General features: G+C 40.2%; 1 protein-coding gene across 5 annotated transcripts in view; it reads right to left on the bottom strand.

The window, feature by feature from the left end:
- RUNX2 (RUNX family transcription factor 2) overlaps positions 1 to 16893 on the bottom strand; it is a 215991-nt gene that overhangs the window by 137930 nt on the left and 61168 nt on the right. For all 5 annotated transcript variants that reach the window (XM_048297268.1, XM_048297269.1, XM_048297270.1 and 2 more), the window contains 2 exons: positions 11193 to 11349; positions 5130 to 5234 (listed from right to left, as the gene is read on the bottom strand). In XM_048297268.1, coding sequence (XP_048153225.1) covers positions 5130 to 5234; positions 11193 to 11349 — 262 coding nt within the window. The remainder of the gene's footprint in view (positions 1 to 5129; positions 5235 to 11192; positions 11350 to 16893) is intronic.

Here is a 16893-nt window from a genome sequence, read left to right as displayed (position 1 = left end):
TGAACATTTCTCTGGCTGTACAATCACATTTTGCCTCGTTTCTTACAAAGGAGCATTAGAGTGCATAAATTAAACACTACAAAGTCATTTAGAGCAACTTTGGAAACCCAGACTGCCCACTCTGCCTTCCTCTGCTCCCACAGTAGCTGGGATAAATCCGGACCTACCCAGCCAACCTCAGTAGAGATCTGTCACTCTGAAAGACACCAGAGAGAGCCACAGATTTTCTAACTTTGGTTTGGATGAAACCCCAAGACTCGCTCATCACATCTCGGGGTATTTAGCATTGACTTTAATGAAAAACCTCCCCGTGCCAAACCACATGCAGATGCAAACTGACGCCTTCGGTGTCTGCAACGCATCGCCCGAAAAAGCTGCGCTGCTCCGTTCAGTCAGAGGTAGATGCACGAAGTAGGGACCTGCCTGTAAAATTTCCTCTTGTTCTGCAAAGTCCCTCTCTCTCTCTCTCTCTCCGCACTGCCCCAATTTACCACAGTGAAAAAAACCCCCACAGTCAAACAAATATATTCTTGGGAAGGAAGGGGGGCTGGTAGAGTGGTTTTTGAAGGCAGGCCAGAGACTATTCAAAACGGGGGACACACATAGTGGTTTAACTGCTGTGATAATTCTGCATAAAGAGATGTTAAGGCTCTAGCTCCTTGCTGTAGCATGCCATGTGTCCCTGAATAAAATTACTGCCATGCAGGCTGTTAGCAGAGGAATGCGTAAACAGACAATGTATCCTTGCATCAGTTCCACAAAATGTTGCACAACACAAATGCCTCTCGATGTGTCATTTCCTGCTTGGCCACCAGCCCAGCTCCTGACAGGCAGTCAAAAAAAAAAAAAAAAAAAGAAAAGAAAGAAAAAGAAAAAACAAAAAAAAGAAAAAAAGAAAAAAAAAAAAGAAAAAAAAGAAAAAAAAGAAAGAAAAGGAAAAAAAAAAGAAGAAGAAAAAAGAAAAGTTAAAAAAAGGAAGGCAAACTGAAAGATTTAAAGCTGTTCTACTCCAAAGCACATTCCACTCGACTCAGACTTATCCCTCCACCCTCTCTGCCTTTGAAAGAAAAGAGGGAGAACTTCCTAAAAACTGTTATGGTTTTAAGTCAAGGAATCTCAAAAATCTCAATCACTTATCTGTGTTTTATAAGCCAGGTCGGCCAAACAGTTAATGTGGGGGCTGAGCAGAACCCCTGGCTGGCTCTCGCTGCCTTCCGCAGCGTGCACAGACAAAAAGGCGATGTGATGTTTGCTCATACCTTTCATCACGTGTGCACCTTGCAAGCTGTGGCAGCAGAGAAACGCTCGGGAGCTGAATGAGACAGAGCAGTTTTCTCCCCCTGAAAAGCTTCAGCTCAAAGCTCAGAGCTGCTTTTCCATTCACACTAATAAAGAAAGTTGGGGTCGTTGACTTTGGAGCCTGCCTTTGACTAGAGACAAACTAAAGTTTTTGGAAGTCAGGAAAAATATAAAAATATATAGACTTCTCCTCCCTCCTTCCTCATGATTTCCCCCATGACTGGGTTTGTCCCAAAAGCAGCCAGAAAGGAGGATGTATGTGCCTCCTATTCTAAAGGTACCACTATGGAAGGGCAAATCATTATTTCTGTAGCTGCAATGAGGAAAGGCAAAGGCATAAAAGGGGGGCTTAGGTAAAGATTTGGGTGGTTTCTTTGCTCTGCTTTTTTCTCCTTCGACTTCCTTTACAGTAATCTCTGGCTATCTGTCGGTCAGTTATGACCTCATGACAACTTCTCTGGAAAACTTCTGTCCGCCCTCCCAGCTGGAAGGCAGCTCTGCTGGCTAAGATGTGTGTATGGCAGAGGTTTTGTACTGCATATGAGGAGAGAAAAATATCTGCAGGATTTCCTAATCATTCCCAAAGATCTTATACAACCCCATCTCTAGACTGCATCACTCAGAGTGCAAAGCACTGTCTCAACCCAGCTCAGAAACTGTGTGACACAGTAGATGTCCCTGGACAGTAATCTAGATAGACTGCAAGAGATTAGGTAAAATTAAATAAGTCTTTTCTGAGAAAAAAATCATCAGAAGACCTTTTCTCATATAGAAACGGGCAAGTTTTCCTAACAGAGCAACCTGACATCACTGTCTCTATTAAAATATTTTCAAATAATAACAGACAGGCAAGGCAGCAAGCTTCTACAAGCAGATGTTTAATACGACTAAATGGCACTTACATTTAAGAACCCGACTTTCTGAAGTGCTGGGCATCCAAAACACCAACTGGAGTCCCTGCATGCCACGACTGTTCAGCACTCCTGAAGTCAGGCTCTAAATGACTGTAATGTCTGTCATGGCTTTGCTGCTGCTCCTGCTGCTGCTGGGAACCTCACAGCTTTCGTTTGCTCAAGTCAACTTGCCAACAGAAGGTCAGAGTGCCTTGCCTATAAACAAGCCTTACAAATTCACGATCTAAAGCATGATGTCATGTCTTAAAATGATAAGCTGGCAACAAAGTAAATGACATTTTGTAAAGATGTGCATAATTTTATGTTTACACTCCTTAGAATGAAGGTTCTAATAAGTCACTGGTTGTGTTCCTTTAAAGGGAAGTTTTATAACTGAGATGAATCACAACTGCAAAAGATCAAAGTTAGAAAACATCAATGATGCCATGGGGTACTTTTTAATCTTGTAATGAATGATGATCATGTGCTCTTATGAAGTTGCTCCAACTGCCAACGCCAGATGTGTATATTAAGAAAAAAGTTGTTTGTGATGTGACAGCTCTGGTTGAGCTGCCAGAGAGAGGAAAACTAGGATAACATGCTTGAAATGTTGAAGTGAAATACAGCTCCTGGCAGAGAGGGGCACTATTTGCCGATACATAATTTTTTAAGACAAACACATTTGCTATCAGAGCTGCTCCTTGAATTCCTTATTGCCCCTAATCACCTAATTTTCCTTATGCAACATAAATGCCAGATACATTCATTGAATGATTATTACCAAACTAAGGAATCTACACAAGTGCAGGGACTCTAAGAAGGAAACAAAACTTCATTGAAACTCCCAGAACTCACTGGAGCTACTCGTTCCCTACAAATTCAAGTTTAATAATGAGTCATTCCAGAGATGTATCAGAATGACTTGAAAGTACCAGATTGCAGTTTTACACCAAAACATTAAAATACAAATGGACATTCAAGCTGAAATTTTACTTTCTTAAAAAAAAAAAACAAACTAGAAAAAAAAAATGAAAGAAAAGATGAAGAAGGACACAATAACTCCAGTAGGCTATAAGAACTCCGGCACTGAGCATTCCTAGACTCAGCTATTCAAAGAGACCAGCAGACAGGTATCACATACAGAGGCCTTTCAGGTCTAAAGTAAAAAATTCTAGCAGAACTTGGAGATCTTGTTAAATTCTGTGAACACAGACTCACTTTAAATACACCAATCACCAAAAGATCCCCATGCCAGCAGGGTCCCTCTCTGTGCTGCACAGGGTAATCCATACTACTCCACACACATCACTTTCAAACCTCTCTGCTCTTTCACCACGGTTGTGTCCTCTGCTGGGAGATTTCCTCTTTTGCAGATGCCTCAATACATGGAAGCAGCGTCCAGATGGGAATGGCTAAATGATATATAACTTATTCCCTGATTTTTACTCCATGAATGCAGCTTCCCCAGTGTCTTCCAAGTAAGTTACATGGAGCACCAGCTGCAAGTGAAAATTAAAAATGGGAACTAATTCACAGAGAGAAGACAGAACAAAAATGCCCCTGCTGTGATATCAGGACACCTCAGCTGTGAGAAGGTAGCACCACAAGTATGTACCTAATGAAATGTATCCAGAGCTGTTTTGCTTTTTCTTAGCTGTTCTTCAAGGTGAAACTCTACAGCCCGGACAGTTCTTACAGGGAGCATTTCAGTTCCCACCTCGGTGTAAGAGGAGGTGACTCTGCAGCGTATATTGGCACGAGAAACACTTAACTGCGTGAATTCTGTCTGCATCTTTCTACTTCTCTCTTTGTGGTATTTTAAACAAAACACCATGAAAGCTCCTTGAAGGTCTCATTTGTATGTGCAGATCAAAGACAAAATAATTATTTGAGATGCTACCATTATAGGGATTCTTTTAATGTGGTTATTCATAAAATAATTCTTAATCTCTAAGTGTAATTTAAATAACGCTATACCTGGCTAATCCAATCAATTTAGAAAGAGTAATTTCTAGTTAGATTAAGAAAAATCTCCAGAACTGGCTCATCAGTGATACCCATATGATGTGAGACTGGTTACCAGCTAAATGTGCTAGACAGAGAGACAGCCAGATAAATCCTGATGGATTAACAACACTTGGCTGTATCTAAAAATAAGTGCTACCCATAAAACTGCTAGAACATGACAAAACACAATTGTCATAAAAGTATAGCCATTGCAAAATACATAAATCACGGCAAATAGATTCTTAGGGAGCTTGCATGGCTAAGAGATAAATGTGCTGAGTTAAAATCTGCTGGACTATGTTTAAAAAATATGTATTTTCTGTGCACAAATAAGAAACAAAGACCATGCTGTTGATATACTGCTTTTTTTATCTTTCTCTGGCCCCTGGGGGTCTACGATGAGTCCATAGCTGAAAACCAACTTCAGGTATGATGAGATTAACCAGGTGCATTAATTATCTGATGGCAAAAGAATTTAAGGGCAAACAAAAAGGCACTATATTATATATTTTCTCTCTATGCTAGGACTGATCCTGAAAGATCAGGATCCTGTTTTGCTCTAAATGTCTTCAGTTGGAAGCTTACAGGAGTTCAGAGAATGCAGCACATTGCAGGATTGTATCTACTATGTCTAAATCAGATTATATATAAATACAGAGAATTTAGTTCTCATTTGCTCTGGCAGATAATGTATCAAAAACTTGATGTGAATGAGAATCCGGTTTGGGATTGCCCAAATTCAGCCAAGCACTTAAGTGAGTTTTTAATGCAAGTACGTGTGTGGTCCAATAGACTCCAAATTAAGCATGCACTCACATATTTTACTGAGCAAAACCCAGTGTTTGACAAAGATATACATATTTCATTTACAGGTCTCTGTTAAATAAAATTAGGCAGGAATAAGAGCAGAGAGAAGAATATAATACTCACTTCTTGGCTCTCTTGGCCCATCCACTGTAACCTTTATTGCTCTGTGGTATGTAGCGACTTGGGGGGGATTTGTCAGGACAGTTATTGTCAGAGTAAAGCTCTTCCCTACCAAGGGAAAAAACAACAAGGAATGAGTGATTACAACATGAAAACAGTGACATGCATGTTCAGTAAAGAATCAGTTTAAAATTATTCCCTGTCGTTACCACAATCGTGAAAATTAAAAACATAACTGACCATAGGAGTTTTCCTCCCCTTCAGTTTTACTCTATGTGAGGAATACGTCCATGTGTTGACAATCTAAATGTTTCTTATTTAATAATGGGTCATCATACAATGACAGAACAAAAGTGATTCACTGCTGAGGACAAGCCAAATTCTTTGCTGCATTGAAAGTGGTGTAAATCCAAAGCAAGTCAGATAATTTAAAAATTTACTCCAGTTTCGCAGCTGTGTGACAGAGCAGAATGTGACCACATGTTATTTACTTCACACAGTTTTATCATTTCATTTGTTTGACTCGACTACAATAAAATGAGGAGAGAATATATTTTCCTCCTGGGAGATGGTTTAACAGGGAGTCAGTGTCTCTGTCCTGCATATGCCAGGGCTAATATGATGATATCATTATTATGGAACACGCCTTTTTTCCCCCTACACATATTCCATCTATGAAATACCAAGAAAGCCCCCAACTTTCCTGTGAGGGTGAGAAATGTCTGTGCATGTATGTTGCTATTGTCAGTCTGCATTGTTGGTTTTTTTTGTTGTTGTTTTTTTTTTTACTTTTCAAAGCTTGAATTCAGGCAGAGATTGCACAAGATCATCCACAGCCTTCAGCTGAATGAAAACGTTAAAAAGAAATAAATAAAGGGAGCTGCCTGCATCTGAGCACACATTCTCACAGGCGCTGGCCCCCGTTTGGGAGACTCACTGACAGTTGTAATCTGTTAGATATGCAACGGTTACTCATGTCAGATAGTCAAAACTGAAAACTGTTTCAAGACAGGAAAAGGTGGGCGTACAACAGTGACTCAATAAAACAGTCAGCAATCTTTGGCCTTCATGCTCATTTAAGCTACTACTTTACCAGACACTTAAAGCTCCTTTTTTCACCCCCCCTCCTCCTTGGGTGTATTTGTGCATTTTTGCTGCTAGGGCTTTTCCTCTTGCTGAACTCTGAAGGCATTCAATCAAGGCACAAATCTTAAACGATATGTAACAGCACAAACTTAAGGCAGTTTTTTCGGGCCTAATAAAGAACAGCTTATATATAAGGCCTAATACAGAACAGAGCTTTGGCTGTCAAATACAGTAATTGGTCTTTCTTTCTGGTCCAAGTCATATATCCCCCAAACCTGCCTGAGACATGCATCATTTATTATCAAGAGTGCAACTTCAAACTGTCTTGGCTATAATTTTCATGAACTAGAATGTGACATGGAGTTTTTTTTTTAGGAAATATAACTGTCATTTAGAGTGAAATGATTTTCCAGGTGAAGCTGTGCTCCAGCTGTGCCCAGCTCTCTGGGAGAGGTAGGTTAGAGGGAAGGTCAGGACCCTGGCAAATAGAATTATAGAATGGTTTGGGTTGGAAGGGACCTTAAAAATCATCATGTTCCACCCCCCTGCCATGAGAAGACACCTTCCACTATCCCAGGTTGCTCCAAGCCCCGTCTAACCTGGCCTTGGACACTTCCAGGGATGGAGCACCCACAGCTCCTCTGGGCAACCCATGTCAGTGATTCACCACCCACACAGGGAAGAATTTCTTCATAATATCCCATCTAAACCTGCCCTCTGTCAGTTTAAGCATGCAAAATCTCAAGAGGCTGAATTCTGTCACAGTGGCAAGGCTGAAGGTGGCTTTTCCCATTTTCACTGGGAAATGGATTATTTCTTAAATCATCACAGGAGCAGAGTTAGGTGCATTTAGGACATCCAGTCTTTGTCCAGTTCTGCCCACCTGCTGTCCCAGAGGTGAACTGTGTGTCCTGCCAGCACAGGGCATGGGCAGCCTTCACACACACAGCAGCAGCTCTACAGTGTTTCCACACTGCTTGTTTAGGGCTGAGAAGTGTCTGTGCCTTTTACCCCTCTCCAAAGAGGAATTCAGCCACTGCACGAATATAGTTCTCCAGGCTCAGGTTTAAGGCTTCCTTTGGCACCAGCTTACCATGTCAAAAAGTTCTGATTCTCAAATTGTATGCTGTTGATGTTCATATCACAGTAATGCATAGAAGATCAGTAGAATATTACTGGTAACAAAGGTACTAAAGGGGCTTTTCCATACACTTTTGAATGAAGCATTTGGCCTTCCATGCTATTGTACTCTTTATACACCAAATCCCTATGAAAGTCTATTATGGCAAAAAAACCCCAACTCATATACTATCTGTAAGATGCTCTAAAATCATTCTGTACAAAAGCACTGCAAGATTTCTTACACTAAATATATCTCAACAGGATACAGTGGCCAGAAAAAAAAATGCATTCCTTAATAAAAAGAGCTACATTTGGACCTCACCAGTGAGAATTTCTGAACTGTCACCTCTCAGCCAGCCTGAGCTGAAGAGGTAAGCAGCTAATTTGAGAGGAAAACTGGTTTTGTTCCCTAACTGGTATTTTACAAACTGAAGTGTGGATAAAGTAACACCAACGAAGCCCCCTCACACTCCATAAACCACAGAGCCTTTCATTGTGGGGAGCTGCACGGCCCTGCCAGGGCACTCCAGAGCTTTCAAGAGATGATTTACATATTACTGGATTAAGAATGAAATAAATTTTTAAGGTCCCCAGTTCCAGTGATGCTGAGACCTTCCACAGCTATTTCACAGATATCCCTCCTCAGCTACAAAAATCCTTTAATGCACTTTTTATCACCTTTCTTTATTGCCTTTAGTCATTTCAACTATCCACTTTCAGAGGCTACAGACTAATTGTAGCTCTCTTTTATTAAATTCCCCAGCCAAGCAGTCATCTGGCACTATTGCTTCAGTGTGTCTAAACTGTGCATTCTTTGTTATTCACACATGTGAGCTGAGCTGACACAGAGGAGGACGAGATGGACATATGCTGAAGCACAAGGCAAACTCCAGAAATGAGCTTGAAAGGAGACTCGGCAGCTTGTGTGTGTGTGTTGCATATTTTTTCAGTTAGATGCTAATGTGATTAAAGTATCAGGACACAACAAAATTAAGGTTATGATCCTGTGCTTATTGAAGACAGGAATTCTTTCTTCTCTGCGCTGTGGATCGGGCTTGTAAAAGTGAGCTACTGCCTGAAAACCACATACAAACAACTGCTGCATTCGCATCAAGCACTCCGGTTACTTATTCTTATGAATCCAAAAAAGGTGTTTAAGAGAAATTATGCAAACAGAAACGTGAAGCTTCTGTCAGGCAAACAAAATGAATATGTATGAAAATCAAGTTTCTCCATTGAGCCATGGGAAGCAAGTAAAAACGTGGGAGAGGAGGTGAAGTGGTAAGTTGATGATTCAGACTTCACAATCAAATTTTGAGATACAGAGATCAAAGCACAAGCTGCTTAGAAAGATGTAAATCTCAAGTTAGGAACAGGTGTGGATTAGTTTCTTGCCACCGAAAAATGATTTCTTTATTACTTTATTTTTTCCTGTTCTACTTCAGGACTTGTATTTACCGATATTTGTCTATGTAAGGAGCTTTCTCACTTCTGTTTGCAACTACTGATTTCTTTTCCTGCTATTTTAAGCAGAGTTCTAAAAATCTATCATTAATGATAACTCCTTCTCCTTCTCTCCTTCTCTCTCTCTCTCCCTCTCTGTTCTAAGTCTGGAAGACAAGTCTGGACCAATTTCTCCATCCTGCCTCTGGCAGGAGAATGCAGCATTTCAGATCCTCCACCGAGTCCCGGCTGCTTCAAAGGAAAAGCCCTACTTTCTTCCGTTAAGATCATAAGAAATATAGGGGGAGGGGGTCAGCTCTGTTTGGACATAATTACACTTCATCAAAAGAAGCTTTCTTCATCTTCCATGCGTGAAAAGTCTGCAAGCAGTTAAGTCTGTCTTTTTTCTTCCCTTTTTTTTTTTCTCCTTTTTTTTTTTTTTAAATATAAAAATTGCTATTTGGGAAACTAGCCAAAACTCAGAAAGCCAATATAGTAAAACAGTGCACACCCTTTGTTTTTCTTTGAAGTCTCTTAAATAAATATGTTGAGGGTTTGAAAAGTATACTATCACTTTTCCATAGATTCTACCCAGATTGATCAGAGAAAAAGTCTATTCCAAGTCTGCTACATAAAAATATAAACTAAACTACTGGAACCAAATTTTAGGAGCTTTGTGTTTGTGTCTGTATCTGTATCTACTGAGGCTTTAGGCTGTCTATTTAATTTCCTATGCTTTAATAAAGAGTACATATCACAGGTTTGAAATTAAATTCACAGATCAGAGGTAGTGCACCACATTTCAGTCCTTTTCCACCATTTCTGAAAGGCTGATACACTACTGAACTTTTACGGTAAGTCAACAGCAGTGACAGAGCCAGAGAACTTTCAAATCTAATCCATCAGCAGAATAACAAAGCAAACTGACTTTTTAAAGAAAAGAAGACAAATGGAAGAGATAGGTAACTCCTTACTCACAAGAGGAATAAGCTCCATATTTATATTGTATTACTGTTGGTAAAGTTATTCTGTCTCTCAAGTTATTCTCTATTATCAATACTTTTTAAATTCTAAAATGATAAAGAGAATTTTTGGCTAGGTCATTAAAATAAAGAATAGTCACTGTAAGTCATACTTATGGACTCACTTTCACAAAGTACTTGTAAAAATGTGCTGACTGATTTAGATTATCTGGGCCTCTGTCATATGTTTAATCTTTTTGGGACAAAAACTCCTTCCTTAAGATGAACTGCAACTGCTTTCTAAAGAATATTACTGTATTTGCTTTATTGCTAATTTCCCAGCACAAATATTCTGCTTCTTTTGCTTTGGTTTGTCCCATGCAGGGCTAATTTATAAAAAAATTAATAATTACTTCTAATACATAAACGAAAAAAATATGTAGGTTGAATCAATGACTGATACAACATCACTCTGAAGACTCCTGCAACAAAAACTGCAGGGCCAGCTTCCTTCGAGTTATCCTTTCAATCATTACCTGAAGTTTGAAAGCTGCTGTGAGACCCTTAAAGAGGAATTCTTGCAAATTTGCAATGATTACAAAAGATTTCTATAAGTGCAGTGCAGTTTTCAGATTATAGGAAGCTCCTAAAGAGCTGGAAGACAATGACAGCACTCTACAACTTAAAAAAAAAATTAAAAAAAAAAATTTGAAAGTTACCCTGTCATTTAAAGTAAAGGTTAAATTTAGTTCAAGCCCAAGCTTACCAGTAATTCATAAAAAGTCAACCAGCTTACTAAAAAGAAAAGTGGGGGTGATTTTCACAGATTATCAACAGTTTGATTTAAAGGGCGGAGAAGCCACTAGCAAGCTTTCCACCAACAGCTGTTAAGCCTTGAAAGATTTAAGTCCCTAAAGAATACAACCTATAGAACATGTGATATGCAAAATCCCCCTAATTACAGGTCTTCTACAGCAACTTCAGAAGCAGTCTACTGCTAAAGGGAATTCTCCACCTCTCACTGCCATGGCCCGAAACACACTCCCCCGACTCTGAATAACCTGGATCACAGATATTCCCTTTTCCTTCCACCCTTCCTGTGTCATTCAAAAAGGGAAGCAGGTACTCCGTGAATCATTTTTCAAAACCTCTGTCTGATAAAAAACTACAGAGAATCCTAACTTGATTTGTGCTGAAGTTTGACAATAAAATATGTGTACATCACTCCAAAACAAAAGCTGACAACCTGAACAGCCTGGCCTAGTGGAAGGTGTTCCTGCCTAGAGCAAGGCGTTGGAATGAGATGAGCTTTAAGGTCCCTTACAAACCAAACTTTTCTGTGATTCTATGAACAACGGATTTATGGGTTAATCAGTATTTCATTTCAAAGTAAGTTTGACATCTAGGCATTGTTTTTCATGTCATTACGGACAGGTAAAAGGCAGCGGCCTACCTCTTCCACTTCTGCCCACAAATCGTAAGTCATTAAATCTGGCCACCTGGTTCTTCATCACGGCAGAAGCGTTTCGCAGCTCTGCAGAGTAGTTCTCATCGTTTCCAGCCATGACGGTCACCACCGTCCCATCGGGCACTTCTCCTAAGGCTACCACCTGTGAAAATGGGGAGACAATCATGACCAGTGAAGCCACACTTTGGAGGTGTGTGTTTCCCTCCCAGCTCTGCCGGCTGCCACGCTTGTGAAGAAACTCTGTGGTGAGGAGTCTGGTACTTGCTGTGCACAGAACAAAGTGCCACATCAAACACAGAAACATCGTGTGTTGTCTCCGTTTCTCAGAGCTTCTTCATTGTTGCATTTCTTCAGAAATGTTCAACATCCTTATGTCAAGTGCACACTTTAATGCTTTCTAAAGGCCAACTTTGTTCTTAACAAGCAGGGAGCAGTGAGAGAACACAAGGCAATGCTCGTATCCGTAAATTATGCACAGGAAAGCATTTAAAATGAAAAGTTAGTATTAGCAGCCTTATCGCCCAGATTCAGTTCAGCTCTGCTCGTGCCCACCACCCTGACCCCTGAGCTCCTGAGACTTCAAGCCAGAGAGAACCCTGCATCCACCCAACCCAGGAGTGGCACTCAGGGCATCAGCAGGCAAAGCTCTACGCCCAACATGCTCTGCAATGGAGCACTTTATGGCTGGAATTCAAACTCCTCATGTGCAATATAAAACAAAGCTATATTTCCTTGCAGGCATGTAAATTTTCATAGTGCTTGCAAGAGTCGCATGTGGTTAGTGCTGATACCTCTCTCAAATTCCAGGATGGGTGAACAGAAGATATCAAAGTATTTCATTTCTCCTTATGTTCCAGCTACCTGATAGTCTCCCTTTTATGCTTCGGTGGTTGTGTAGTACTCCAACATCTGATTAAATAAATGTCATGGAGGAGACAGCTGCTGATTTGAAAACAGCAGGAATACCTACAGTGTTAGTGCACCGTGGCTTTTTAAAGCAAAATAAAGTTAAACAGAAATGCTAAGTTACTAGGAAGAAAATATACACACAGGGCAAAAAAGTCCACAAAAGTATTAATAAAAAAACTTCCTTTTCCCCAGTTGGCTAATTCTGATGCTGAAAATAAATTTATAACAAGAAGAGATTCAGAAATATTGCATGGCTGAGCCAGAACTTGAAAAAATATCTTGAGATACAAAGTCTCTCCCCTTGCAGTTACAGCCAATTTACATGGTCAAATATGAGTTTTTATATCATTCAGAGTAATTTATTCTGTCTCTTGAAATATATATTACATTTTGTCATACGGCCTTCCTGAGATGTCTTTTCCATAAATAAAACTAATAATTGCAGGTGATATTAATTCAGTGGAAAGAATGAGGAGTTCTGGGTACATAGGGAGAGCATTATGTGGTCCAGTGAACTGTACAATGTTTCTCTAAAACAATTAAAAGGAATTAAAATCATATAGAAAAAGGCCATATTACTGAAAACTATAGCTTATTTTAAAAAAATATTGAAGAGAAAGAAGCAAGCAAAGATTAAAAGCTGTTTGAAAAGAATTTACCTGCTTTTCTTTTTTTACATAAAATACCAGGTAATACCACCCAAAACTAAAAGCTAAGTTTTGCCACAAATTACTGTGAGGTCTTCATGTATCAAACAAAGATTTTACTTTAAAGTCATATGAAAGTCCCTGAACACAAAACCAGAGGAACCACCGTTGTGGCTAAGATCTGAGGTCCCAATAACTCTCTACCTTGGGTCTGGCAGCAACCAGGTCTGACAGCTTCAAAGCCAGGTGTAAGGAATAATAAATAATAATCAAATAACAAATAATAATCTGGTGAACAGATTACAGAGCTGACTAACCATTAACAAATGGACACTGGCTTAAACTGTGAAGCATGGGGCTTGAGACTACTTATAAACCACTCCCTTCCCAGTCTGCAGCAGGCCATGTTATCTCTGGATAGTCTTGTCGTGCCCATCAGCGTCCCAGGGAGTTGCACCCTACGCTTTTTATACCTCACAAAACAACAACAACAAATCACATTAAGTCCAGAAATGCAAAGCACCTGAGAGCACAGCAGGAAGCACACGGCTGCCAGGGGTCTGGGAAGAGGGAACAAGGCACCTGAAGCCTCAGCTCACCTCTTTCTCCCCAGGTACCCACAGAGCATGGACAGGCAGCGCCATCACAGCTCCATCTCAGTCCCAAACCCAGGTACAGCTTTTAACACCTGCCAGGAGGGAGCAAAATCCCTTAAAAGGCTCCCCTCTGTCCTCTGTTGCTTTTCAGAGCTTTCCTCCCTGCCCTTTCCACTCGATGTCAGTTCAATTTGTCAGCTTAGCCATCAGCCCAGAGCTGCACGTGCTGCTGCCATCGCTGGGTGATTGTAGCTGATCGAGAGCTGCATCCTTACTGAGAAGCCTTGGATGCAGCATCACTGTTCATCTCCTTCAGAGAGCACCAAAGGACAAGACAAACTGAAATCAGAGGTGAAAATAAAACCTTTGGCTCATAAAATAAAGGCCTATAACACGGGAAGATCCCTTGCCACGCAATAGGAGTAAAGGCTTATTCTTTTCATAATTTGATACTTTCTTGCCACAAAATAGCCTAAGACTATTGCACAGGTACATAGTAGCACTCAGTAGAAAAAAGCTTCGCAAAACAAGTCTGAAACCTGGAGAAATACACGTCACTTTGAGAATTTTCAAAAGTAATCATACATACTGAAAGACTGCTGGCATAAACCCTGATTTGGCAATTTTAAGCCATGTATCAATGCAAAATTAATTACATATTCTTAGAAAGATGATTGTAAATGCACTGTGAAATGAGTATGGACTGTGTTAAAAATTAAAGATTAGAAGTAGAAGCAGTGCACATTCCTTACCTACTCCTTAATACTCAGTATCTCTACTATTTCAAAAACTTTATTTTCCGTATTAAGCTCCCTACACATTTTGATGATTAAAGGTAGATTTTGCTCTTTTATTTTTTTTTCTTTCAACTAGAGCTCAAAAAAGCACACGAAGCCCCAAAATAAAACCAAACCAATTCTTACGAGTTGAAAATAACTATGTGTTTTTTGCATAACACAATTCTGGTTAGGCAACCTGTTCGCCCAGTTTCGGTCCAGTGGGATTTGAACTGGCCAAAGTATGTAGCCTGAAGACGGAAGTTATAAGCACAAAGCAAAACTCATATACAACAGCAGGTACTCAGACTTTTCTGCAGAGTAAAATGCTTGTCTGAAAAAAAAAAAAAAAGGCCAACACTAGTGTACATGCTAACTAGTTCCTCTCAAACATTGATATCTGCCACTTCAACAGCTTTCTTGTGAAACACTGAATTCAAACAGCCTCTGAGTGTAAAATCTTCTGTACTGAGAATGCTTTTTCCAGACATTGCCAAAAGAGCATCTGATACTATTAAAAATATTTCAGTGTTCTGTAACTTAAAACAGAGTAACTGATTCGCGCTACTTTTTGTTTCAAAATCTACATCTGGGCTGACAATTTATACAGCAGGTTTCAGCTTGAAGCTATTTAAAACAGCTGAGTTATAAACTCCAAAAATTGGGGTTTGGAGGGAAATGCTGACAGACCCTGAACTACTGTGGTGCTACTGGGGAGATGTCTTAGCCTCCACATCCCGTTTATTCCCCTGCCTTTAAGTCCACTAAGACTCTGCTGCTATTAGCATCACACAGAAGTCACTTCTAACCTCTAACGTGGCAATCTGGGTCTTTATGACTTGCAGTAAAAACTCACACAGAGGGGCCAAATTCTGATGACTCAACTCAAATAAAGTAGTGCTGGCTATTGAGATTAAGAAGTGAATATGATTTGGACCTGGGTGCCCAATATCCATTTATTTTATGCTGGAATATTAATAGCTAGAGCTGTATTAATAGGTACTCATCTAATACTCTTCCCCACAAAACCAGTCTGCATTAACAATCTCGTTAGTGAGCACACGACAGGGACTCCCTTCCCAGTGTGTGCAAATATTAATACTTAAAATTCAAACCTAATGCTAAGCCAACACTATTTCAAAAAATTATAATCAAATCCAGCACTGTTTATAACATACTTCCTCTCCTGCATATGATTTATATCTGTTTTTTTAAATTAAAACAGTGCTATATCCAGCGTACATTTTCGCTCGAGATCGCTGCGAGAGAATTATGACACACTTAACACACCACTCAAAACATTATCATCAACATATTATTTATTGCCAATAAAACTTCACAAAGTGTGTTGTCTGTGAGCTATTTCTTTTTCAAGTTATTGTTTAGCTGAGATTTCTATAGCTCAAATCTGTCTCTTTTTTCCCTTTCAGAGCTGATTCCCATTCTGTTGTAACACAGTCAAATGTTTCACTGTATGATACATGCAGCTCCTTTGGTCTAAAACTACTGGGCAGCTGCATGCAAGTTGCATTTGAAAAATCAAATAATTATTTTTTTAATGGTCAAAAATATTTCAAGTGAGTTTCAAATTAATTTACAGGTAAAGAAGGGCATATATAATTTTGGCATATTTTAAAAAGTGTGTGTGGCACATGAAAACACAGCTGCACCCACGGTAGTGGGTGCAAGGGGTAACGTGTGCCTCTTATGCATCCCAAAATCGGTCAGATCTGCACCGCCCTGTCAGCAATCAAGCACAGGACCCACATATAATGCACATATAAATACATATATATGAACACAAAAAGAGTGGGAAACAGTCTAAATCCTTTGTCTACCCTTTTATCACATGTAAGCATTCTCATTATAATAATATTCTAAATACTTTAATGTTTAGTTTAGATCTTTCCCTTATTCTAATGAGCTGCGACCTCATCCTTTGAATTGCTGTGAGGTAGGAGAAGGCTCAGACACCTCAGACGAGAACAGCAACGTGACCACGAGAATGCAACAGCTCCCGCGCCCCTGCTTTAAAGAGTAACTACAACACCAACTTAATGTAGCACTCAAATTATAATCACAATTCTCTGAAAGCTCCTCCTCTTTACCCTGCAGCCCCTCTGAACCAGAACCACTGTGATCCACACCTAGAGAGACTCTGAGTGCCACACCAAGCCACGAAGTCAAAAGACACCCCATTTTCCTGCCATTTCTGCTCAGTCCGACCATCATGTCCTGCACAAGGAAGCCCTGTGCAAAGGGCTCCTCCTGCAATTCCAGCTGCTCCAAGCTGTTGCCACACACAAGAGCACTTTAGCCAAGCCTCACCTGCACACCCGTAACATCTTCAAAGCAAAGCTCCATCTTTATCACCCTCACTTTACCAGGAGCTCATTTAACCACTTTTACTATTTCTTCCCGGACAAACGGCCATGATAACATGGCTGGCAGTCGGGAAACACCAGAACAAGGCGATGTTCTGGAACACACTGGATGAGACTGCTTCCAAACTTTCCTGTCTTTTCAGGGATTTCCAGGTGTGTTATTTTTCACAGGAAAATGTGGGTATGTTGAGATCTTCGCAGGGCCACCCCACCTAACTCTGACCCGTGCCCTGCTCGGGAAGGCACTTAGGAACACCCCAGCCATTGCCCTCTCCCTATCAAAGGCCACGGGAGGGGAAACTCCAGGGGGAATACTTGGAAATATAGCTAGGGGAGGAAAAGGCCTTGCTTTAAAGCATGCAATTATTGTTGTT

The sequence above is a fragment of the Corvus hawaiiensis genome, chromosome 3, assembly GCF_020740725.1.
Source record: "Corvus hawaiiensis isolate bCorHaw1 chromosome 3, bCorHaw1.pri.cur, whole genome shotgun sequence".
In the NCBI taxonomy this organism is placed as follows: domain Eukaryota; kingdom Metazoa; phylum Chordata; class Aves; order Passeriformes; family Corvidae; genus Corvus; species Corvus hawaiiensis.
The sequence above is the reverse complement of the archived record's forward strand: the minus strand, read 5'-3'. Positions and strand labels throughout refer to the sequence as shown.